Genomic DNA, 27382 nt, shown 5'->3' with positions numbered 1-27382 from the left:
AGATTTGGCTGGGCATCGCGCACATATACACATGCAAACACTTCCGAATATCACGGTCTGAACGAAAATAGCTTCCTATGCCATGGATTTAAAATGTAACCTTAACGATTGATGTACGTATTGCTGTTCCTTGTTTATTATTATTTATCTTATGCACTATATGTTTCCTCTAAATAAAGTATGTGATTGAGTTAGTTGAAGGAAAATACGATTCACGTTTTATTGCTGATTTCGCGAAATCCTCGTATTCCCTAACATCTTAAGTGAACTAAATTAATATCGGGTAAATATAAAATACGGAAATAAATAATTACGACGATCAAAATGATATGAATAATTAATGAAAGTTGTGTAGAAAGATTAATCTACTTTAAGAATACGCATACGTTGAAAACTTCACATCTCTGCGTGCCATAAATTTGGCTAGGCATCGCACACACACATTCTGTGTCTCTCTTTTTTTAATTATTGTAGATATGTTTCTAAAATGAATTATTCAATAGAAATATAATAGACATACGGATCATTTTAATTAAATGTTCAGTAGAATGTTTATAGTTTATTATTTGATCGGTAAAGAATATAAAGAATCTGCATCATCAAAACATATTTATTCTACGGAAAAACTCACTGCGTGGACTAACGTTACAAAACATGGAGAACAACATTGAGTGAAATAGAAAGTGATAAACTTCTGCTTACATGTGGTGTCCCACAAGGTTCTGTGTTAGGTCATATTATTTTCCTTATCTATATTAAAGACATAAGTAACTTGGAACTCAAAGGACGGTTATCATTATCATTATTATCATTATTTTTAGATGACATAGGAGTAATAGTTTAAGTAACAATATACATTACGTTCAAAATGACCTGCAACCGATAGCTGTGCACCATGTTGAAACTACAGCAGTTCGGCATAGGAGGCAATTTATTGACATAGATAAGATCCTTCCTGAAGGGTCGGACGCAGTGTGTGGTGTACTGAAGCGCTCGATCACCGGCTGTTCAAGTAACATCTGGAGTACCGGGCGAGTTGGCCGTGCGGTCAGGGGTAGGCGGCTGTGAGCTTGCATCCTGGAGATAGTGGGTTCGAATCCGACTGTCGGCAGCCATGAAGATGATTTTCCGTGGTTTCCCATTTTCACATCAGGCAAATGCTGGGGCTGTACTTTAATTAAGGTCATGGCCGCTTCCTTCAAACTCCTAGGCCTTTCTTATCACATTGTCGCCATACGACCTACCTGTGTCGGTGCGACGTAAAGCAACTAGCAAACATCTGGAATAATATAAGGTTCTGTGATCGGGCATCTCCCCTTCACTGTCTATATTCTCGATCTCTCAGGTTGTATCTTATCACCAATGGCTCAATATGCCGACGATACTGTGCTGTACAGGTGTGTAAGAAATAAGGATGTCGCCCTTGCTGTACAATCTGATATGGAGAATCTGTCGATGTGGTGTGGTGTAAATAGCCTGAATGTAAATGTAAATAAGTGCACATATTTGTGAATGAGTAGGTCCAGAAATCCCATCACGAATAGTTGTAAACTAGGGAAACATATCATTCCTCAGTGCACCACTTTCAAACTAATTGGCATAACTATCTGTGACAATTTAAAGTGGAACATACAGTGTGAAGAGGCAAAGTACAAGGCAACAAAAATCCTGGGGTTTAAGAGGGTTCAGGCCAAGAGCAATAAGGTCAGCTTACCTTTGTATGTTTCCATTGCTTTCACGGCCCGTATTTATAGACATGATATAGGTTTTCGGGCTTATGCCGTGTCAAGAATGTAAGGTGCAATTCTTTACGTTTCGCAGAGAACTTTGCTCTGCGTCTTCAGAAGAAAATCTCGACTGTTCACGAGGAAGACTTCTCAAAGATTGAGGTTTGAATTTAGACGTTATAATAGAAGTGGAAGTGGTACGATCATTCGTCACCAGATGGCTCACGGGATGCGGTACAGCGCTAGCGTTAAAGCGGAAGCTGACGGAACCATCAGAATCAGTCTGAGAGGGAGTCAAACAACATACCATGTGTACAGACATATGGAAGTATGACATTGGCACAAGCCTGGAATGAAACATCCGGTGATGAGGAACGTACGGATTTGGAAAACACCGAAACGAAATTACAATAGAGAAGGGGCGGGGAAGGGAACTACCTACGTAACAGATTTTGTGTTCTTAAATACATTTTTAAAATCCAAAACTCGCCTATATGCTGTAGGGATCGCCCACATGGAATCCAAAAATAGCAGCTCCATAAGTAACATTCGTGTGTATATAGACCTTGAATAGTAGCGCTGATACCTGCTGCCACACGATACGAAGCGGAGAAACTTGGAACTATACCTGCTGCCACACGGTAACCAGTTGAGCACCACGGTACCTAGGAGAGGTTCCTGAAACTACTGGAAGAAAATGCGAAAATGGGCAATCTTGTATAACTACAATTTTTCCCGAGGACCATTGGATGGTATACTTTAAAATGAAGGATCACTCATTAAAGTCTGTTTATCAGTTTCCTCACAATTTCCATTACCGGAAAACGGATTATCAAATTAGATAAATAGACACTTCTTCGATGTGAACCGGATCAACTTACAAGCGATACTTGCAAAGCAGACCTTTTTTTAAAATTTTCTTTACGTTGCGCCGGCACAGATAGGTCTCATAGCGACGACGGGACAGGAAAGGGCTAGTAGGAAGGAAGCGTCCATGGCCTTGATTAAGCTACGGACCAAGCATTTGATTGGTGTGAAAACGGGAAACAACGGAAGCCATCTTCAGGGTTACAGACTGTGGAGTTCGAACCCACTAGTTCTCGAATGCAAGCTGACGGCTACGTGACTCCGCTCGGTAGCAGTCGTTTCATTCATCCATTCTTTGACATAGTATTCACACCTATAATATTATATATTAATGACACTAGCCGTGTAGCCAATGAATAATATTTCAGGTAAGTATGAGAAGTGTGAGTCCGCCTCTGTGGTGCAGTAGTTAGTGTAATTAGCTGCCATCCCCAGGGGTCCGGGTTCGATTCCCGGGTCTGCCACAAATTTGATAAGTGGTACGAGGGTTGGAACACAGCCTTGGAAGGTCAACTGAGTAGAGAGGAATTCAGTTCCCACCTCAGCCATCCTCGAAGTGGTTTTCCGTGGTTTCCCAGTTCTCCTCCAGGCAAATGGCGGGATGGTACCTAACTTAAGGCCATGGACGCTTCCTTCCCTCTTTCTTGTCTATCCCTTCCAATCTTCCCATCCCCCATTCTCCCAGCTGGTCTTCTGCATCCCCCACAAGGCCCCTGTTCAGCATAGCAGGTGAGGCCGCCTGGTAGAGGTATTGGTCCTCTTTCCCGGTTTCATCCCCCGACCCAAAGTCTCATTCTCTTGGACACTGCTCTTGAGGGATAAGAGGAGGGATCCCTCGCTGAGCCCGGGGGAAAAAGCCAACTAGAGGGTAAACTGTTTTAGAAACAAAGAAACAATGAGAATTGTGAAATTATATTTAACTCATTGGAATATAAATTAGTTTTGTTCTTGTAAACATACTTTGTTTCCGTTTACTCTAAAACGGTTGCCTTGTCATGTCATGCCAAGGAATTTTCCAGGGCAGGTTACACAAGCATAAAGAAATTTAACTTACTCCTTACGGGTTTGCAAGATAAATTGCCTAACAGTTTTGAAGCGTCGTGAAGACCTCTCTTCTTCAGAAGAATGTTTTAATTTCAGTTCCATGAATACGCAGAGAGAACAACACTATTCCGAACCCAGCAGCTGCTTTCATGCAGAAGAATTACAAATATTCAAAGCAAAGCAAAGCAAAGGCGTTTTTTCTGTACATGTCATGAAGGCACTTGAAGGAGTGGAAGGTTAAAGACTTCCTCTATCCGTAACCTCGAAATGGACTGATTAGCTCTATGCCCGACTACCTTTGCTGGTAATCATTTTTTGTTTAGGCTGAGTGAACCATAGGGCCATGCGCTTCTTCGCAAGTGGAAATCGATGCCATGTTCTTGTGGGTGAATGGAGTACAGTTTTACAGCCTCTGCTACGCAGCTCCTAATTACAAATACTCGCTCACTCCAGAAAAATATTGTAAAGATATACCACAACCAAATATTACGTTAATTATGAAGCTGTTCCTTAGCTAGTGATTTTTGTTCCCGAGCACTTTCATAATACAACCTTTGTATAAGTTGTCTTCCTTGCTAAAGATCACAACTTCTGATCGTGGCGACGTGACGACGGGTCCCAAGCAGAGCCTGATGCTACTTTCACTTCATTTTGACAAGTTTCCTCTTTATATTTCCTTGGTGGTCTTTTGTTTCCTTCTGACTCCGCAATCATAGCTTTCACCTACAAAATGCTCCGCCTTCGTGTTCTTTTATGGTCTCTTTTACTGACAGCTTCATACTTCCTTCTTCCCCTTCGATTAATCTTAAGAGGGCATGATAAAATAATTTCTTTCCCCCCTAAAGGAAAAGTCACCATTAACATTCCCTTATAGGAAAATAACGATGAAAATATCAATGCCGAACTATTGAGGTATGAATTGACAACCAAGACATCACGAATATTGTTAAATCATTTCACATCTTGCATTCAATTTCCGCGCCGTGGAAAAACTCCTCTTATACCTTATTTAACTGCCTGTTTATTTCCTGACGGATGCTGTATTTTTTGGATTTGTTGCTTGGCAAATACCGGAACAAAATGTAGCTTACACCGAAGTCTCACTCATTTATAACTGTGCTAGAGTTTAAGCTTCTGAAGTACGGCTGGTGCTGAGTAATGGCATTCAGAGCACGATTAGCAAAGCTGAGTGTTATGAAAGGTCCCACTCATAGGGGTGGTCGAGCTACGATAGCACTTTCTGGCCCAGTGAGGAAAGCAATGGCAAACTACCCCAGTGTTCAACATGCCTTCTATACCGCATGACTGCGCCGCCATCAGATTTTGCGGCTTCCCTATAGCTAACCGCATAACTTTTCGTGGTGCTATTTGGAGATCCTACTAGCCTTCAGGCTGAAGACTTTACAGACATAATGGCAGCACAAAGAGAACTTATCCTCTGAAAGTACTAAGATTCTAACAAGTTAAGATGTCTCCGGCATGGCTGGCGAAGTGCGCTGGTACATCGTTACCTGCATTTATAACAAACCGCTTATTAAACTGCCGATTGTCTCACAGACAACCGTTTCAACATCTTTGAATACTTGACGTGATTATCGTTTGTGTCAAGTATCCCTGCGAAATCTGTCAACGCAGATGTCTGGAAGTTTCATGTTCGTGTCGCATTTTCAAGGCAAGCTTGTAGATGTACGTGGCTGACAGTATCTTGATCATAGCTACGGAACCTCGAGCCTTACGTGGAATCCAAACCACAAGGAAGTAACGATTAATTTAAAAATTCCATTGGCTGGGACTCGAACCACGCCACTTTCAATCAATCAATACTGATCTGCATTTAGGGCAGTCGCCCAGGTGGCAGATTCCCTATCTGTTGTTTTCCTAGCCTTTTCCTAAATGATTTCAAAGAAATTGGAAATTTATTGAACGTCTCCCTTGGTAAGTTATTCCAATCCCTAACTCCCCTTCCTATAAATTAATATGTGCCCCAGTTTGTCCTCTTGAATTCCAACTTTATCTTCATATTGTGATCTTTCCTACTTTTATACACGCCACTCAAACTTATTCGTCTACTTTGGTGTGGAGCCAGTGACGACACTTACTGCCTCTAGTCAAATTTTCGGTCTTTTTCACCGGAGATTAGGACAACCTTAGGAGACTCTAACGCGAATATGCTGACACTCTGCAAGTGGGACCACTCCTTTATCTCCCTCTGAAACTTAACCGATTAAAATTTAATCATTAGAGAATGAACTAACATACTACAGGATATTAAGTTGGTTTATTGTTTTGAAGCGTGTTCCGCCTTCTAAATAGCCCGTGGTCGAGTAAATAAAGGGCATCCGATCTAAACGATATTTGTTTAACGTCCCGTCAATTGCTGTACGTTTTGAGAGACGACAGGGGTGTCAAAATTTTGTCTCTAGTAGTTCCTTAACGGATTGAAGTTGTCCTATTTTAAAGTTCCTCTAACACCATTGACCGGTCCGGCTCCGTGGCTAAATGGTTAGCGTGCTGGCCTTCGGTCACAGGGGTCCCGGGTTCGATTCCAGGCAGGGTTGGAAATTTTAAGCATCATTGGTTAATTTCGTTGGCATGGGGCTGGGTGTATGTGTTGTCTTCATCATCATTTCATCCTCATCACGACGCGCAGGTCGCCTGCGGGTGTCAAATCAAATGATCTGGACCTGGCGGGACGAACATGTCATCAGACACTCCCGGCACTAACAGCCATACGCCATTTCGATTTTTTACCACTGACCTCAGTGGGATCGAAGCTCCTATCTAGGAAACGGAAGGAAGAGAACTAACCAACTTCAACACCGAGGTCGGTATTCCTATTGCCGGAATGAGTGGTTCCCGATCTAGAAAGTCAAGGATAACGGCCAAGATGGTTCGTTACGCTGACCACGCGTCACATAGACTAGTAATCTGCAAACCTTTGGGCAGATCAGCGATTGTTTGCTAGACCAAGGACTGTAGCGCCATGGGGTTTGGATATTTTTCCTTTTTGTGGCTGAGTAACTCGGAACCAAAGTTTGCGGGTTCGATTCGGACTCGGCCTACTCACATCGGTAGATTTTTAAACATTTTAAATTACACTTCGAGCAAAAACGACAAATTACAGAATTTATTACTGTTTTATTGATGCTTACTAAAATTGTAAGAACATTTAAGTTTCGTAATACGTAAAGTGTCCTTGCACTTTGTTTAGTTACACACGGGGAAAAATATATCTATGATTTATTATTTTTTTAAAAATGGGATTTTAAATATTCTATTTGAATCAATTGCCCATTATTTTGTTCAAGCGACTTCTTGGACAAACTACAATACTGCATGGATACCATAAGAACAAAGCACATTATCTGGGACACCCGATGTACAATATATTGATCGCCATGTACTTGAAGTATTTTTTCGGTCAAATGATTGGACGACTGAGGAATGACCTCGTGTAATGTCAATCCCCACTCTTCTTCTCTTTCTGAATGCCACGTGACGAAGATCAATATAACTTACTACAGTCATTTACTGTGCATGAAATCGAGCGTTTCTCGTCAGTAGGTAAAATTCCGAGGCCAAGAAGATGAAATTACGTTCCCTGCAGTGCGGAATCGTTCTTATTTTGGTGGACGAGAGAAGCCGTGTTTCAATCCGACGCCAAATTATAGTTCAATAGTTAATAGTTTTATAGCAATGCTTCTGTGGAATTACGTTCGTTTTTGTTACAATTGTTTCAAACGATCTTTGTATTGTTGGCGAAAAACTTATCCGTCGAAGAAGGATGACGACTATCCACCTGAGAAACAAGTCTCCGAACCATTTTCAAGCCTGATGATTGACAGTACATTTATTGGAGGTATTGATTTTATGAACTATTACTCTAGTTTGAGTCTAAGCGGGCTTTTAACAAAGTGGCTTTTCTTCCAGTCATTGTTGTTGTTTCCGCATTAAAACTGCATAGAACACCGCGGCCAATCATCTTATGTTGTTGCTGCGTTGGTTAACTATTCATACTTCGTTATTTTGGAGTATATTCCTGCATGTTTGTAAATGTCATTAACATGGACAATAATATAGTGTAGTGAAGGTTTTAAATCAGAATTTGCCAGGTTCTTGAAATGGGAGAAACAGTTGAGATGACGTCTATAACCGAAACCATATGTCTCCCAAGATACTCATGACACAAGGTCGGACTTACACGTGACGAGCTACCTTACTGAAACAGTGCGGGTAGTCTGAAAGGTACACACTTTTAAAAAGTGATGGACATTCATTAGATCTAGTGAAGCTATTCAATGTTTCAACGGTTCTTTCGCGATCTTGACAAAGTTCTATGTCGTAATAATGCCGGTATGGGAAACATATAATGTGATGACACATTCAGCGTTTATGTGAACATCGAAATTGACTCTCTTACTTACTTACTCCTTGACGCTACGGTCCTTGCAGAACCTTGGTCTCCGCAACAATCTTCTTCCAAAGCTCTCTGTCGATTGCCTTGGTCCTCCATCTCCGGACTCCCATGGTACGTAGATCAGCCTCCACATCTTCTATCCATCGCTTTCTTATTCCAAGTCGCTAATACCAACCCATAACCATTTCCTCGCCTAGGTCGTTTGTCAATTTTATCCGTCCGGTTTGTTCTTACTCTTTGCGGCTTCTCAACAGTTTATTTTTTTTAATGGGATAGAGTTGTCAACCCTATGCCCAACCCCCAACCTGGAGGACCAGGGTATCCCTTTTAGTCTGGATCATCACCTTCGACCTGTCCGGCAAGGGAGGCCCTACCAGTAGCTAAGCTACCGCCGGCATAGCTCTCAGGATCTTTTGACCACACAAGCCCCACCACCACGACAAGGTAAAGATACCATCGATGGGGAAATTGACTCTCAGGCAGCTTAAATTGGCTTCCGGTAAAAATTTAAAACTGAAACTATACATGATTATTATTATTATTATTATTATTATTATTATTATTATTATTATTATTATTATTATTATTATTATGTGTCTGCCTCTTAGATCGAGGCCCTGGGTTAGATTCGTGGTCTGGTCAGGATTTCTTCTGGACCTGAGGGCTGGTTCGATGTCTGACTCGGAGAGAGTGCGTCCGATGTTCTTTTACCAGATCTACTGGCACTTCACTTTTCCTTAAGGCAGCCTCAGCAGTTTGTTTCCATATTGCCTTAGAACGCCCTCTTCCTCTCTTTGGCTTTTCCATGGCAAGAGATTTCTTTACTAATTGGTGTTCATTTCTTCTTCTGGCGAGTTCACGAGTATTAAAAATTTCAACCTCAACACTAACATGATAGTATCACTTCTACACAAAATACTTCCCGCTAATACTCCCAACTATCTTTATTCAACATTTTCTTATTTCTCGTCCTATCATGACCACAATACACGATCTGGCTCATCTCTTGCCATAGCTGTTGACTTCATAGTCTCTGCGTCCAGGTCATGGACTTCTCTACCTGAGAACATTACAGATGTTCCGTCTCATCACAAATTTGAAGTGGCTTATAGTGAAAACTTGCTGAGTACATCCTGCTGACTTGCTGGATAATTGTTGAAGAAATGACTGAATGGATTACTGTATTAGGCCATTTAAGTATTGGCCGACTTAAGTTACTATTATTATTGCTGTTAATATTATTTATGTTATTTGTATTCATAATTATAAGTTATGGAGATGTATATTCTTCAAGTGGTTAAGTGTAAGAGAGGGCCTTGAAGCTTAACTTCGCCATCGATAGAGGTATATTGTCTATCTAAAAGCATAAGCAAGTACGTGTATGGACATGTGCTGACCCCTTCAAAAATTGTAGACTGAGATATTGATTTAGAAAGCAATACATAAAGTTTTTAAAGGACATCAATGAGTTCCTTAACGTATCAGAAGCCTGTTACATTGCAACTGACCTCAGCCAGAATTGAACGTACAATCATGAACAGAAGAGCAACGACCAACCAATTCCGCTGCTGAGGTTGACGAACCACGTGATTTTCTGTATTCGCTCAAAGTAAAGTACAATTGAGCGAACATGTTTTAATAGAACGATAAAGAAACAATCTTGGAAACTATCGCTCAGACCATTATACATCACTGGTAGAATAATCTCCCACACTCATAATTTGTTTTGAAGTATAATTATCCAAACAATTTATATCGAAGGAAATTAGCTACCTGTTGGGATGCTGGGACTCTGATGTTACAGAATGTAACTTACGACTTGTTGAATGATTGAACATAGTCATATCTAAAATATTTCCAATAAAACACAGGTCTAAGTTAACATGGATATTTTGGATAAATTTATAAAAAATATTAAGAAATGTTAAAAATAAATTATGCTGTTACCATTGATGCTTTCGCGACCCATAATTGTAGACGGCTTATGCCGTGTCAAGAAAATGAGGTGAAATTCTTTACGTTTCGCAGAGAACTTGTATTCAGAAGAAAATCTCGACTGTTCACGAGGAAGACTTCTCCAATAATTGACCAAGAGAAGAAGAAAGCACGAAAGAGATGTCAATAATTGAGCAAAGAGAGGAAGAAAGACCGAGGGAAATGTCAATAATTGAGCAAAGAGAGGAAGAAAGAGCGAGAGAGATGTCAATAATTGACCAAGAGAGGAAGAGTGAGAGAGATGTCAATAATTGAGCAAAGAGGGGAAGAAAGAGCGAAAGAAATGTCAATAATTGAGCAAAGGGAGGAAGAAAGAGCGAAAGAGATGTCAATAATTGAGCAAAGAGAGGAAGAAAGAGCGAGAGAGATGACAATAATTGAGCAAAGAGAGGAAGAAAGAGCGAGAGAGATGTCAATAATTGAGCAAAGAGAGGAAGAAAGAGGGAGAGAAATGTCAATAATTGAGCAAAGAGGGGAAGAAAGAGCGAGAGAGATGTCAATTTGACCAAGAGAGGAAGAAAGAGTGAGAGAGATGTCAATAATTGAGCAAAGAGGGGAAGAAAGAGCGAAAGAGATGTTAATAATTGAGCAAAGGGAGGCAGAAAGAGCGAGAGAGATGTCAATAATTGAGCAAAGAGAGGAAGAAAGAGCGAGAGAGATGACAATAATTGAGCAAAGAGAGGAAGAAAGAGCGAGAGAGATGACAATAATTGAGCAAAGAGAGGAAGAAAGAGGGAGAGAGATGTCATTAATTGAGCAAAGAGAGGAAGAAAGAGCGAGAGAAATGTCAATAATTGACCAACAGAGGAAGAAAGAGTGAGAGAGATGTCAATAATTGAGCAAAGAGGGGAAGAAAGAGCGAAAGAGATGTTAATAATTGAGCAAAGGGAGGCAGAAAGAGCGAGAGAGATGTCAATAATTGAGCAAAGAGAGGAAGAAAGAGCGAGAGAGATGACAATAATTGAGCAAAGAGAGGAAGAAAGAGCGAGAGAGATGACAATAATTGAGCAAAGAGAGGAAGAAAGAGGGAGAGAGATGTCAATAATTGAGCAAAGAGAGGAAGAAAGAGCGAGAGAAATGTCAATAATTGACCAAGAGAGGAAGAAAGAGTGAGAGAGATGTCAATAATTGAGCAAAGAGGGGAAGAAAGAGCGAAAGAAATGTCAATAATTGAGCAAAGGGAGGAAGAAAGAGCGAAAGAGATGTCAATAATTGAGCAAAGAGAGGAAGAAAGAGCGAGAGAGATGACAATAATTGAGCAAAGAGAGGAAGAAAGAGCGAGAGAGATGTCAATAATTGAGCAAAGAGAGGAAGAAAGAGGGAGAGAGATGTCTATAATTGAGCAAAGAGAGGAAAAAAGAGCGAGAGAAATGTCAATAATTGAAAAAGGAGAGGAAGAAAGGAAGAGAGAGAGAGAGAGATGTCCATCATTAGAGAAGTATTCCTCGTGAACAGTCAAGATTTCCTTCTGAAGACGCAGAGCAAAGTTTTCTGCGAAACGTAAACAATTTCACCTTATTTTCTTGACACGGAATAAGCCCAAAAGGCCGATATCATATCCACAATAAATGATGCTGTTTGTTTAATGTCCTTTATATTGTTATAGGTTTTAAGATAATAATAGTTCAATCGGTGAATTGTTTAACAAATGAACATTTCATGAGTATCTTCACTACGGCCATGGTATGCATTTCTACATATGCTATCTAACAATAAGGGAGACGTATGCATCTTCTCTATGCATGACGACTGCATCCAATGAAAACAATCTTCCTTAGAATCTTTAAAAGTCACAATGACGCCTTTTTGTCCAATAATGGATCAAAGCTAGAAATATTTCCTGAAGAATTCTATTCACTCTCTAAAACAACTAAACTTGATTCAAATTCATAATGTATAGTTTCGCAGTTAATTTGTTGTGTCTTTTAATAGCCTATAACTGTTCGCACAAAGGCATACCCTCTATGAAATTACTCAATACTGATGTTTTGTTTCTGTGCAGTGCGTCCCCGAATATGGCTGCCACCACCAGCCCCCAAGAACGACATTGACAATGCCATCATCTCAGCCCTGGAGGCTCTACGGCAGCTGATGCCAAAAGGTATTCCAGAGCTTGGAGTACCAGTCATGGAGCCTCTCACAGTGCCTCATTATGACCTCAACGTAGACACAGAATTGGCCAAGTAAGTACATTTTATATTATCCTAATAGATTACTTTATTGGCTATGGAACTTTTTCACGTAACCACTACCGATATCTCCCTTATTTTTCACTTTATTGGTAAAAGACATGAAACAAAATAATACTCTAAATGCATTTTGTGAAAACCAATTTTTCTGTAAAGCCAACCGTAAAAGAGATACAGTACATCGATTTTTATATTTAAGATCTCATCTGAAGACTCCACTCCTGCTGAAATTTTTGATCAAATTAGAGCTAGGATCCTGTTAGCCCCTATTCTAAACATAAATACAAAACTTCATGAAAATCCACCAAACCATTCTTCCGGGATGCTGTAACAAACAGACAGACAACAACTGAACTGAATCCGCCATAGGCTATTATTTGTCCTGTCCGGTGTAACAACCAGCGACCACACAAGACCTCATGCTTTCGCGGGTAAAAACAAGTATCAGGTCAATATTTTAAAAGTGCAGCCAGAACGACGTGTATACATGGAATATTGTAAATAGCGTACCTATCTTATTAATATGTAGGTACGAGCTTCAAAACAGAATACCGTACAGGTTGACGAAGCGGGTTGGCTAAGTGACACGGGTCGGATGTCTGTAAGCTTGCAGTCAGGATATAATGGTTTAAACCTCAACTGAAGAAGGTTTTCCGTGGTTTTTATTTTCAAACTAGGAAAATGATGGGGCTGTGTCTTTCACTTTCCCATCCCAGCGCAGGTGAAAACCTGTGTGTTAGTGCTACGTTAAATCGCTAGAAAAAAGAACAATTTTTTGAAAATCGCATACAATGAAGGAACACCCACACAAAGTTCATATCAACTAACACTTCCCTGAAACACTCAAATTAGGAGCCAGCATGCTACCCTGCTCCGTGTTCTTTTTTCTCCCGTCATTTTTATCTCTGGCTGACAACGAACAAAGGGTCGCTCTTATCCAAGTTTAATTTGACATGGAATACGTCAATAGTTTGAGAATCGTGCTTGTTCCGGTGAGTGCTACAGAAACATGAAAGCTTTAACATTTTAATGAGCTAGACAGCACGCGTGACGACAGAGTTCAGTATCTCATTTTAAAGAGGAAGGACCGATGTACTCATCAACAAGAGAGTGATCATTAGGTGTGCAATAGCACTGCCATCTTGAGGTACTGAAACAGCGAACAGTTAATATAGCTCTGGAGTACGGCGTGGGACCACGTCACATAAGGTGTCGTTTGACTTGTCTCGGTGCGTTCTGCACCTATACGGCAAAAATTCAAACGAGAGATATTGAGAAAATTGTGGCGAAGAGAATTGCGAGAAAAAAATCCTTCGCAAAATATGAGGCATATCGACAGTACATGGTTTGGCAATTATCGAAGACACATTCAAGAGAACAGAGCAGCTTGTCAACATTCCAAAAAGTCCAAAACCACCAATATCGAGCGTCAGATGGTTTATCGGGAGCGTCTGAAAATTAAGACGGCCGAACGTGCGAGGGGTGTTCCACGCTTCCGGAGCACCAGTCATGCAAATCTACTGCTCCAATAGTGGAGAATGATTTGGAACTCGTCATCTTAAAGATATATAAATTTGCCTAGAACGAAGAAATCAAATTTGACCATTCAAATTTCAAACCCTATATGACTACATACTGGATACTGTATTTTATTTCGACAATATCAATCAGGCGGTAAGTATTTTCCGCCAAAACTCGCAGTCGCAACCCCCAACACAGCCCTGTTCGAAATTTTGGTCTCTGTCTTTGTGGCATTATTTACAGCAACATGCTTTATTATTTATTTCATAGGCATATTGAACTTGTATAAACTGTCTCCAAAAAGCGTAATGAATTGGTTAAAATTGTTTGTGTAATTCAGTATTAAGTTAAAAATATGTGCAAACATTTGACTTATATTGAAGGGTCTCAAATGCTACTTAGTTCGCTATCATATTGGATGTTGGTGCTCATCCTGATGAGTCTGTAAAATTTGATTTTACTGATTATTTTGATGATTCAAATTTAATATCTTATGCAGTTGGTCTAGAACAGAGGTGCTCAGCTCGGCACCCGTTGAGGCTAGCCCAGTGCGGCCGGGCTGGTCTGATTATTAATACTGTGTTTTGACGAGCCGTGCAACGAAAGTAGACCTCATTATAACAGGATACTGTTCTGTGATTATAAACCTAAAGTAACTGAATCTATGGATGAAAAAAAAACATGAGTTCACTTTTTATCAAAATGGAGTTAAGGGCAGTCCAGCATTCTTAAACAGTACGTGCGTGCTTTGACACAAAAATAACACGAGTCCTTTTATTTAAAATGGATGTACCCGCACGATATGGTCTGGTCTTACTTCCTATTAGCCTCTCGATACCAGCAAATGTAGGGTCACATGGGAAAAACGAATATCCAAATATAGGATAGTATTGGAAAACATCTCTGAGCCCTCCGTTACTTACTCTCACAATTGTGTTATTCGTATTCTGAGGAGGACATTAATTGGAAACACAATGTAATAATAATGATGGCGTGTGTCCTCCGGAGAGGCCTGGCGCAGGTCTTTTTATTTGACACCCGTAGGCGACCTGCACGTTGTGATGAGGAGATTGAAATGATGACGAAGACGACACATACACCCAGTCCCCGTGCCAGGGGAATTAACCAATTATGGTTAAAATTCCCGACCCTGCCGGGAATCGAATCCGGGACTCCTGTGATCAAAGGACAACATGCTAACCATTTAGCATGGGGCCGGACATAACACATTCTAGCAGCTCTGTTTTGATGTAATCAAAATGGAAAGAACCAACTTCACTGGGTTCCTTGTAGGCACAGTACCTTTGTGGTAGGCCTATGCATTAAATGTTGAGTTATTCTTCTTCAGATCTTTGATGCAGAATGCATTGAAGGTGAGCTAGCGTAGATACAATGCTTTCTGGTCGTATGGCTTTGGAATCTGAATAATCGAAACACCAACCTGCCAAACAATTATTTTCTACATACTTCTGATTCACTGCTTCCATTAATTTAAGCGTATTATACAAATTTTCCAATTATATTCCAGTAAAAATTACAAGTTAGCGAACGGCTATTGTTAAGAAACGTTCAATACGTAGCTAAGAAAAGAAAATGTTTTTTTTTGTAAGACAGATAAACCAACGACGTAAAATTTCGTACCAAAAATTTATTTATTTCAGTAACAACACGACTCCACATAATCTAAAACATTGCTGAGCGGAAACATTAAACTGTATCATCTTGATCCCTTTCCCGAAAATAAGCAGATAGCGGGGCTTAGTACGGAACTAATTCAAGACACTCCATTTTGAAGCTAAATTGTCTTATGCTTCTCCAGTAAAATGTACTTTGTTGAACTAATGTTGGTTGTGCGACTGTCGATTTAATTGTTCTCATATCGTTCCGTAGACGGCCCCGTGGTGTATGGGTAGCGTGCCTGCTTCTTACCCGGAGGCCCCGGGTTCGATTCCCAGCCAGGTCAGGGATCTTTACCTGGACCTGAGGGCTGGTTCGAGGTCCACTCAGCCTACGTGATTAGAATTGAGGAGCTATCTGACGGTGAGATGGCGGCCCCGGTCTAAAAATCCAAGAATAACGGCCGAGAGGATTCGTCGTTCTGACCACACGACACCTCGTAATCTGCAGGCCTTCGGGCTGAGCAGCGGTCGCTTGGCAGGCCAAGACCCTTCAAGGGCTGTAGTGTCATGGGGTTTGGGGGAGGGCATATCGTTCCGTAGCGACTGTTCTTGACTCGATGCCCCACTCGTTTGAAACACGCCCATTCACTGCTCTCCCCCGCTTGCGATGCGCTGTCCCAGCGCGCTCTCAGTGCCGTTTATTCAGGTAACATTTCAAAGCTGAATAGGCATACACTCCACAAAGATGTTGTTCCAATACTGTGTTTATAGTTTTACGTGAAATTTGAATCTTGAGCTAAAAGTGATCGTTGAGTTCTGTGTCACCATTACCATTATATATTTATCGCTGAAATGTCGAACATTGCTAGATTTTATTGAGCCAAATATGGTGGTGAAAGAATCATCCAGATATCTTCATCCGTTTAAGAGATACGTTCAAAGAAATATGACCACAGTATGTCCGATGCTGACGTGAGGTCAACCGCGCCGCTACCTTGCGGCACATCTCGTTTGTCCAGTGTGGCCGCGAACATTGTGCTTCATTCAGGTTCTTTTCGTGACTTACGAACAAATTTATTACATTTGATACAAATTCTTTATGTCACTACACTCGACACGTACACGCTGTCACGCCTAAAACTTTCGGCCGTGTCGTCTACACAGCCTTTGCGATTTCTTTTGTGGGAAGAAATGTTCAGGCAAATTATCAATTATAAAACTAAAGCAAACGTCACTTATTAGGTACGTTAATAACCAATTCAGTGCCTCTTATATCAGACAGTCCCTCAGTTGGTTTCATTAGTCTGAGTGAGCACTGTTTCAGCTTTTAAGCCACGATTTCTATCCTTTGCTGGAATCATACACTGTCTTAAAGGTCTTTAGATCCAAAATATTTCAGTAAAACCTGTTTTTGATTGATTTTGTATTTTTTGCTGTTCCAGAATAACCGCTAGCTTGGACGATCTCGTGATAAAGAATCTCTCAACCTTTAAAATAGTGAAGATAGCTAACGACTTGGAGAACCTGAAGGCCGACTTCGACCTGAGTTTTGAGCGTATTACTCTCAGCGGGCAGTACAATATGTCTGGCCTAGCAATGGGCTCCCTCGAGATTTTCGGCAACGGAGCTTTCTCGTAAGTAATTTTGTTCATTTTCTGGGAAACGAGTTGTAGACTTACAAGGGAACCGTTTGGCTTTGACTAGACCGATTAGAATGAAACTTGGTGGAATGATTATTGAGACATCACGTACTTAATGGCAAAATGGTCATTATGACGTAACATAATATTTAGGTATTGAAAATATTAATTTGTTGTTGCAGTTTTAAATGTTGTGCCGTGTATCTAAGGTATTTATTGAAATGCATTTTGATAAGATGATAAGTAAAAATTTCCTCATTTGTGCTAACGAAATATTTTATTAACTGTATATACGTTCATATATGACTGACGAAAATTTCATATTGCATTGTATTTTAGATTCTACTAGCAAATGTACCCGTGCTTCGCTACGGTATTCTACAATGTATACGGATATCGAAGTAAATTGTTGTACATGAAGTGAATAAAAAATTTTTAATTGCATGTCTCTTGGCCTTATCCGAGAAAAGCATAGGGAGGTCCGCAGACGTTTTTTCCAATGTGAAGTGCGATTTGCAGAGTTGTTATGATAACGACAGGTCCACCTGTCTACCGCAATTCAATATGCGTAACGTCAGTCACATTTTGATGGGTAAATTTGTTTGTAATCGGGGGCACCTATACCTAATGATAAAGAGAATCAGGTAAAAGAGTTTAAAAAAAATGCACGCTCCCTTGCCTTCTGCTAGTCAAATCAAGAAGGGAATTACGCATTACAATGGTACACATGCGTTGGAGAACTACCACATTCCTATTGCTAGTTAAAGTCGATGTGGGGAGTACTGATTACAACAGCAGACGCCCTCCTGCTGAGAGTCACTATTGATTTGTAAAGTATTAATTACAATGTAAGACACACCCCTTTCTAGATCGTTTCAAATCGACTTAAATTAATAAATGTAGATAGACATACGGAAGTATATGCATGTTCACCTTCATTTACAGAATAACTGCTGCTAAACGGTGCATTCATATTGAAAAACGGATTGTACAAAAAGACGACTCTGGCCCCAGTTAGCTATCTAAATGGCTGGCCCTATGATATTTCCTCGTATCTCATCTATTTAAAGGCAAGATTATTTTAGAAACGTTGAATAGGGTGAAATTTGTGTAAGGTCTTCACACAGTGAATTACTTTTCAGATACGTATGCGACAGCTTCAAACATAGAATTTGGCTGGTGGGCCAATATTCGTGTAGAATTTGATGATCCCCTCTTTCCTATAAGTGAATCAAAGCATCAATTATACGTGTACAAAGTGAAAAATTTACGTAAATCCAGAAATAGAGCCAAATTTAACATAAAGGATAAAGATACGACAAAAAGTCATAGGACCAAAGTTGTAGATCACTCCAAATTGAACGGAGATTGTGCCATCCGTTTTGTGACACGACTTACCGTTTAGCCACCAAATACCTCGAAAGGAAGGTCTGCACCGTCATTAAAATTGCCTCCATATTTCGATATTTTTGGGGGGTAAAAATTTTTTTAAAACATCTCGTAAATTTTCCATCGGTTACAGGCAAAAAGCTATAATTTTGTCAAATTTCTATTTTCTGACTCGTCTGGGAGATGATGCTGCCATCTTGATATGGGGGAGGGAGTTAACATTAGGACATTCAGGAAACTTTTAAGCCCATGAAATCTATAGGTTATCGTTCAGAATTAATATCACCGACTGTGTTCTTATGCAGATATGAAACTCCCAACGTGTCCCTCTCAGATAATTTTGAGTATTTTAGATTTTTCTAGGAATCCTGAAGTCTTCAGGTTGTCTGGTACCAGTTTTAAGTTTCTAGGATGCCTAGAATGGTCTCATTAATTCACGTCTGTTTTCATTTTTAAGCCTTAATTTATATATGTATAGTGCAATATATATAGATCGCCCCAAACTGACTTCTATTTATTAATATGGATTACATATTTCACCCGCTTCCGAAGTGGTTCTCGGGGCGTCTTACTCCCACAATATGTTTTCCAGGTAGTAAGTCATACTTGAAAGTCATACTGGAACATACACACGTCTATTACCTTGGGCACTCTTGACAATTTATTTTTTCACCCTTTCTCACCCTCTATGCCAAAGGGGAGCATTTTTGACAATTTATTTTTCACCCTTTCGCACCCTCTATGCCAGAGTGGGCTGAAGCTGGACTTTAAAAATCCGGAATGTTACTATTCAACTCAGCGACCCGGAAAAATATCGATTAGGCAGTATATTCGATTTTTATTATATCTCACTCCCCCCCTAAAGGGGGTTAAATTTGAGTTTAAAAATCGGGAGTGTTACTATTCATCTCAGCGACCCCGAAAACTATGGCTTCGACACTATTTTCGATTATTTTAAAATCTGAATCCCTCTCACCCCCCACCAGAAAGGGGGATGAACTTGGACTTGTAAGATATCCGGGGTCTCACCATTCATCTCAGCGACCCCGAGAACTATGGATTCAACATTATATTCGTTTATTTTTATATATCACTCTCCAATTGCCACCCACCACGAAGGGGGCTGAACTTAAAAAAATTCCGGAGTGCCATTATTCATCTCAGCGACCCCGAAAAGTATGGATTCGACACTACTTTCGATGATTTTTATATCTCAGCTCCCCCGCCCGCCGCCCCTAAGGGTTCCTGGGGTGTCCTACCCCCACGTGGTTTGTCTTCTGATACTAAAATTTCGAAGTGTACAATTCAACTCGGCGAAATCGAAAACTATGTATTTGACACTATTTTCGATTAATTTTATATATCATTCCCCCCTCGCCTCCCACCCCAAAGGGGGATGAATTTATAAAATATCCGGAGTCTCACTATTCATCTCAGCGACCCAGACAACTATGGATTCGACACTCTTATCGATTATTTTCATATATCACTCTCCCATCGCCCCCTACCACTTAGGGGGCTGAACTTGGACTTAAAAAAATCCGGAGTGTGACTATATATCTTAGCGACCACGAAAAGTATGGATTCAACACTACTTTTGATGATTTTTTTATCGGAGCCCCCTTGCCACCCTGCCACTAAGGTTTCTTGGGGTGTATTACCCCCACGTGGTTTGTCTCCTGATACTAAAAATCTGGAGTGTCACTATTCATCCCAGTGACCCCGAAAAGTATAGATTCGACACTATTTTCGTTCATTTGTATATCTGACCCCCTCACCCCCCGCCCCTAAGGATTCCTGTGCTGTCTTACCCCCACGTGGTTTATCTCCTGACACTAAAAATCCGAAGTGTACAATCCCCCTCGGTGACCCCGAAAATTATGTATTCGACACTATTTTCGTTTAATTTTATATATCACTCCCCCCCTCAACCCCCAAAGGGGCTGAACTTGGACTTTAAAAAACCCGGAGTGTCACTATTCATCTCAGCGACCCCGAAAAATATGGATTCGACACTATTTTCGTTAATTTGTATATCTGACCCCCTTGCCCCCGCCCCTAAGGTTTCCTGGGCTGTCTTATCCCCACGTGGTTTTTCTCCTGATACTAAAAATCCGGAGTGTACAATTCACCTCGACGACCCCGAAAACTATGTATTCGACACTATTTTCGTTTAATTTTATATATCAGTCCCCCCTCGCCCTTCACCCAAATGGGAGCAGAAATTTGACTTTTAAAAAATCGGGAGTGTCACTATTCACTTCAGCGACCCCAAAAACTATGGATTCGACACTATTTTCGATTATTTTTTACCTGACCCCTCTAACCCCCACCCCTAAGGGGGCTATAGGTGGCTTACCCCCACAGTGCTCATCTCCGGATAGCAAATAATAAGTGTTCAAAATTTGATTGAAATTGCTCCAGTGGTTTAGGAGGAGATGTGTCATTTACACACATACATACATCCATTTTCGTTTATTTTTATATATCACTCTCCCCCTCACCCCCAAAGGGAGCTGAACTTGGACTTTAAAAAACCCAGAGTGTCACTATTCATCCCAGCGACCCCGAAAAGTATGGATTCGACACTATTTTCATTAATTTGTATATCTGACCCCCTTGCCCCCCGCCCCTAAGGTTTCCTTGGCTGTCTTACCCCCACGTGGTTTGTCTTTTGATACTAAAAATCCGGAGTGTACAATTCACTTCGACGACCCCGAAAACTATGTATTCGCCACTATTTTCGTTTAATTTTATATATCAGTCCCCCCTCACCCCCACCCAAATGGGAGCAGAAATTTGACTTTTAAAAAATCGGGAGTGTCACTATTCACCTTAGCGACCCCAAAAACTATGGATTCGACACTATTTTCGATTATTTTTTTACCTGACCCCTCTAACCCCCACCCCTAAGGGGCTAGAGGTGGATTACCCCCACAGTGCTCGTCTCCAGATAGCAAAGAATAAGTTTCAAAATTTGATTAAAATTGCTCCAGTGGTTTAGGAGGAGATGTGCCATTTACACACATACATCAATCATCAGTCCCCCCCTCGCTCCCCACCCAAATGGGAGCAGAAATTTGATTTTTTTAAAATCGGGAGTGCCACTATTCACCTCAGCGACCCCAAAAACTATGGATTCGACACTATTTTCGATTATGTTTTTACCTGAACCCCCTAAACCCCCACCCCTAAGGGGCTAGAGGTGGCTTATCCCCACAGCGCTCGTCTTCAGATAGGAAATAATATGTGTTCAAAATTTGATTGAAATTGCTCCAGTGGTTTAGGAGGAGATGTGTCATTTACACACATACATCCATCATCAGACCCCCTCGTCCCCCATCCAAATGGGAGCAGAAATTTGACTTTTAAAAAATCGGGAGTGTCACTATTCACCTCAGCGACCCCAAAAACTACGGATTCGATACTTTCGATTATTTTTTTACCTGACCCCCTAAACCCCCACTCCTAAGGGGGCTATAGGTGGCTTACCCCCACAGTGCTCGTCTCCGGATAGCAAATAATAAGTGTTCAAAATTTGATTGAAATTGCTCCAGTGGTTTAGGAGGAGATGTGTCATTGACATACATACATACATCCATTTTTATATATAGTAAGATTATGAACAATACAGAGGTATCAAAACCCTAATATTTCAATATATTCATATATACTGTACTGTACTGAAATTCTGTCCGTGCTGTCAAGATCTCATTTCACAACGTTTAGCAGTTCAAGTAAAATTTTCATGTGATTTATGTGTATTGCTAACAGTTTGCACACATTTCATTTAACGTGATATCTTTATTAATAACTTGATGCAACCTATGAACCTATATACTCTATAACAAACTGCCTAAGAATATAAACATTTTGTCTGGTAAAAAAAAAAATCAAATGTCATTAAAAGATATTCTAATTAACAGGTGTCTGTAATCCCAAAATGAAATATAAATCAGAATGTGTCATTTTCATTTGTATATAAATGAGAAAATATGTTTTTTGCTGCACATAGGGTTTAGCTTGACGTTGTTTGACAACTGAAAAGTTCTATAGACAATAAATAAAAACTGAATTGAAGTTGAATTGAATTAGATATAAGAGGAGGTCACCTAGCTTAATCTTAAACATATCAGATGTAAGGCTTTTCAGGCATTTGCTCTATTAACCAGCAAATGCCTGAAAAGCCTTACATCTGATATGTTTTTGACATGCTCTATTGGTGAAAAATATCTAATTCCCTCTATGGGAATTTAGAATTTAGCTTAATCTTGTCAAGATAAGTAAGTAAGTAAGTAATTAGTCAATCAGAAAGTAGGGTATTGTACTGACATATTATCTTTGGATATTATTGGAGTTTGTATACATACATTGTGGATACTTGAAATCAATTTTACCGTTCCTATAAGCTGACCATGGGCTGTTGAATCAATATCAGTATCACACCTAAAATTTATTTCTACAGATTGGTTGTTGATGGCTTCGATGTTGGTGGCACTGTTTACCTCAGCAGTCAGAGTGGCAGCAAAGATAGCCCCGCCGAGTTGGACAAGTTACTGGTGCACTTCTCCGTGAAAGGAATGGCGGTACGTAAAGAACGGAGTTTATCGAGCTATTACTGCTAGAACATCTTTTTTTCAGATCCAAAATATCACAGAATAATGCTTTGTTACGACGTGGTCTCCACGGTCTAACTAATAATAAATAATAAAATATGAAGGGGAGGCATATTTTTTGGTTATATTCAACATTCAAATTTTAATTCACAAGCCGATACGAAGGGAATTTCCCCATTCTCGAAAAACATACATCCGAATCTTAACATAATAACTTTCCGCTGCCAATGTATAAAAATGTATAGTAGACTGAGGTATTGTCATCTTGATATTGCCATCTTGTAAATATTCCTCACCAGACAGAATCTGTCGAAATTTCTCATATTTCTCAGAAGGTGAGCTATGAAGCTAATGTTATAATTTGGTCGTAAAAATAATCATGTAACGTAAATGGAACTCGTAAGAGATGCCTCTCTTGTAAAAATCATTATGAACACTAAGTCACCCTTACCAATAGTAAAAATTGAAATATTTGCTTTTTCCTTGCCTTAAGGTTTGACACTGCTGATCACCAGGCATGTAAGCAAGCATGAAGTTCAACATGACTGTTTCTATCGTGATAACACCGCATTACCTCTATCTTCTCCACTTTACGTGAGAACTGAACCACAGGGATGTAACTTTTCATTGCAAAAATCCCACATTCATTGACTGGGATTAGAAGGACTGCCGTGTTTTTGAGAGGTCAGTGATGATGCCACTCTATCACGACCCTGTATGTCTGTTATTTTCATGTACATTTACCCAATTTACAGTATTTGTACACCCCACGCTCAGTGCTCGTATTGCGAAGTCTGATCACTACCCTGAAGTAAATCTTCACAGATGATTAAGATACCATCTTTCTCAAAATGAAATAATTATAATACGATTTCCATGTTAAATCTTTAGAAATGTCTAAAGGTTTACAGTGGGTAAAATAAGTATTCATACACATGGTTTTCAAAGTATATCATCAATGTTGTTAACTAATCATTTTCTCGTTATATATACGCCAGTGTTTGGTGTAGGATTGAGTTATATCTGTGATTGTACGGTGGTGGTGATTATTGTTTTAAGAGGAAGTATAACTAGGCAACCATCCTCTATATAACACTAATCAGAGGGAAAAATGGAAGGGATCCGACATTTCGAATAAATGAAGATATCGATCAAAGAAAGGCAAGGGCCACGAAGGGCGTGGAAACGAAAGACTCCCTAGCCCTCGCAAACCTAATAGCGTCGGGGTCGGAAAAGAACAAGAGTTGACCAAGAAAGGTCGGATAGGATAGATGAAAGTGAGGAGCCTGGCACAAGGAAGTGGAAGCAATGCCAGGACTCAGCTGAGGGCCCCGTGGTCGCCAACCCACGCTCCAAAGTTCAGAGTCCCTGGGGCTGTGATTGTACGCACAATACTTTTCCTTTGTAAACCACAATGGTAATACAGGGCCATCGAATTGATTTTCATACAGTCACATTGCATTCGAGCATAGTCCCGGTTAACACTTTTCTCTCGGCCAGAGAGAGGGCGTAACCCTCTAGGTGGGTCACCCCAACCCTTTAGGGTCGTAATTTCGGGGATGAGCTTCATTGGAAGTTGGAAGCGCTTTCACCTGGCGACAAAGTGACAAGGTACTACCACGATCTCCGACCATTATCCCTATTATTTAAATTTCCTGAAGGTCGTATTTGGATTTGTAGTAAGGGATAGTGGGTTTGTACTTTTTAAATCTAACTTTATATTTGCCTTCACTAGCTGACCGCTATGGTGCTATTGTATTAAATTAAGGTAAATATGGAGCTAGGTAATAGACTATAATTGTCTACTCGTCCATTAATATAGACCTTAGTGATTATAATTATTTTATATATTCTGAATATGTTGAGATCTGAAGTATTTTGTTCATGTTCACTGGACTAGCAGGAAACCTAGTTGTACTTCCTCTTAAAACAAAAATAACTACCACCAGCCCTGATGAAGATGTTCACAATTTATAATTGTAAACAAAAGATGGTAGAAGCGTGCTCGATTTACTCGGAAGGTTGTGTGTTCGATTTGCGGTCAAGCAGTCGATATTTCTAATTCAGGAGAGGCACAAGGCCATGAGTTTCACTCAGTCCCCACTAAAATAGAGTTCCAGTTTAACTCCTGAGGGAAAATGTATTCGGGAATATAGCAAACCAATTTATCAGTGGATAATGGAATCCTTTGACTTCCATTCCTTTACGGGCCTTCATGACGTTTACGGAGATGGCTTTGATTTTTAAATACAGAATACACTACTGTTTAGAAAGAATCAGTGAAGTTTGTGTGATTCGGATAAACTTTTCCGTAATTTTTCGATGTATATTTTCCAAGCTGATTTTCATCTTAACAATTCGTGGATTGCATTTGTGGATACAATCAATAGTATGATGATAAATGGGGATAAAAGTCAGGTTGTGAGTTTCACAAATAGGAAAAGTCCTCTCAGTTTTAATTACTGCGTTGATGGGGTGAAAGTTCCCTTTGGGGATCATTGTAAATACCTAGGTATAAATATAAGGAAATATCTTCATTGGGGTAATCACATAAATATGATTGTAAATAAAGGGTACAGATCTCTGCACATGTTTATTAGAGTATTTAGGGGTTGTAGTAAGAATTTAAAGGAGAGAGCATATTTGTCTCTGGTGAGACCTCAACTTGAGTATGGTTCCAGTGTATGGGACCCTTACCAGGATTACTTGATTCAGGAACTGGAAAAAGTCCAAAGAAAAGCAGCTCGATTTGTTCTGGGCGATTTCCGACAAAAGAGGAGCGTTACAAAAAAGTTGCAAAGTTTGGGCTGGGAAGACTTGGTAGAAAGGAGACGAGCTGCTCGACTAAGTGGTATGTTCCGAGCTGTCAGTGGAGAGATGGCGTGGGAGGACATCAGTAGACGAATAAGTTTGGATGGTGTCTTTAAAAGTAGGAAAGATCACAATATGAAGATAAAGTTGGAATTCAAGAGGACAAATTGGGGCAAATATTCGTTTATAGGAAGGGGAGTTAGGGATTGGAATAACTTACCAAGGCAGATGTTCAATAAATTTCCAGTTTCTTTGCAATCATTTAAGAAAAGTCTAGGAAAACAACAGATAGGGAATCTGCCACCTGAGCGACTGCCCTAAATGCAGATCAGTAGTGATTGATTGATTTGTAGGGATTCTCAATATCCCCCGTGGGTGAAGTCAAAGTATGCATTATTGGTAAACCCCTACCATATTCGTGAGCAGCCTCGTGAATCTCTGGTAATCGTCGAATAGCGGGTGAATACCACGACAGTGATCATTGTAGAGAGGGCCCACTATTCCATTATTATTTTCATCTATTGTAGAGTATAGTTGAAGATGTTCGCCTAGGTTGAGCAATGTTATTTCTCTCCATTAAGGATCATTAAGGTAGAAAATACTGTAGATCTAGAGGGAAATAAATAATTATAATAAATAAATACAGGCATTATTGGTAACACCTGCTTGTCGTAACAGGATACTAAGAGGGTGACAGCAAAATAATCTGTACTGTCTCTCTCGTCTTCTAAGCCCAAGAACATTATCTATGATCCTATGTCTTTCCGAGCAGCGGAGAAAATGTGTGAAACTGAAATATATTATGTTGATCTTTGCTACATCCTTGTTGAAGATCTCAACAATGTCCAATGTTTCCTTTCCTTTTTATCTTATTTTATTGAAGAACGTGGTAACCATTCTAAGAAAGGAACAGTCATTTAAAAATGGATTCTGTTCATCAACGACATGTTATTATCGGAGTGATTGTAACAATTCCCCTTGTGTTCACAGTCCAACTTCGAGAATCTAATGGGAGGTGGTGATCTGGGTGAACTAGTGAACAGCCTGATCAGTGAGTCGGCTCCGGAGTTCATTAAGGGGCACCAAGCAGAACTGAGCACTCTCATCGCGGACACGGTAAAGGGAATGGTGAACCCTATCTTGAGCCACTACACTCTCAAGGACATCCTCGACTTTCTTGGTGTGCCCAACTGAAAAGATTGCAAACTCACTGATTGCTTTTTATGTATGCTCAACTGATAGAGAATAAATATTTTTATTTGCTACTTTCATTATATATACAGTATGTGTGTGTTCATTTCTTGTCAATGATGGATTTTATCTTCTGAACAGTCCCCTGCATCACGATACTACGGCTTAGCTAGATATTGCATTCTCTTCCCCGTGACAGATTCCTCCTTTTCCTTTTCTGTTTGACCTCCTTTGTTGCCTTCCGACCCGCAAAGGCTGGTACACAGTAGAGGCGATTAGGGGAGAGGTCACTCACCCTCTCCCACTTTGTGGAGGAAACATTAAATTTTTATTCCATTTTTGCCGGCTGAAACTAG

At 40.1% G+C, this 27382-nt stretch overlaps 1 protein-coding gene across 1 annotated transcript in view; it reads left to right on the top strand.

Annotated features, from left to right (window-relative positions):
* LOC136874819 (uncharacterized) overlaps nt 1-27109 on the top strand; it is a 29652-nt gene extending 2543 nt beyond the window's left edge. The window contains exons 2-5 of the mRNA XM_067148497.2: nt 12053-12233; nt 16822-17013; nt 22874-22994; nt 26826-27109. Coding sequence (XP_067004598.2) covers nt 12053-12233; nt 16822-17013; nt 22874-22994; nt 26826-27029 — 698 coding nt within the window. The 3' untranslated portion in view covers nt 27030-27109. The remainder of the gene's footprint in view (nt 1-12052; nt 12234-16821; nt 17014-22873; nt 22995-26825) is intronic.
* Nucleotides 27110-27382: the final 273 nt, after the last annotated feature.

This window comes from Anabrus simplex, chromosome 5 (assembly GCF_040414725.1).
Source record: "Anabrus simplex isolate iqAnaSimp1 chromosome 5, ASM4041472v1, whole genome shotgun sequence".
NCBI classification, from domain to species: domain Eukaryota; kingdom Metazoa; phylum Arthropoda; class Insecta; order Orthoptera; family Tettigoniidae; genus Anabrus; species Anabrus simplex.
This window is presented reverse-complemented; position numbering and strand designations above follow the sequence as displayed.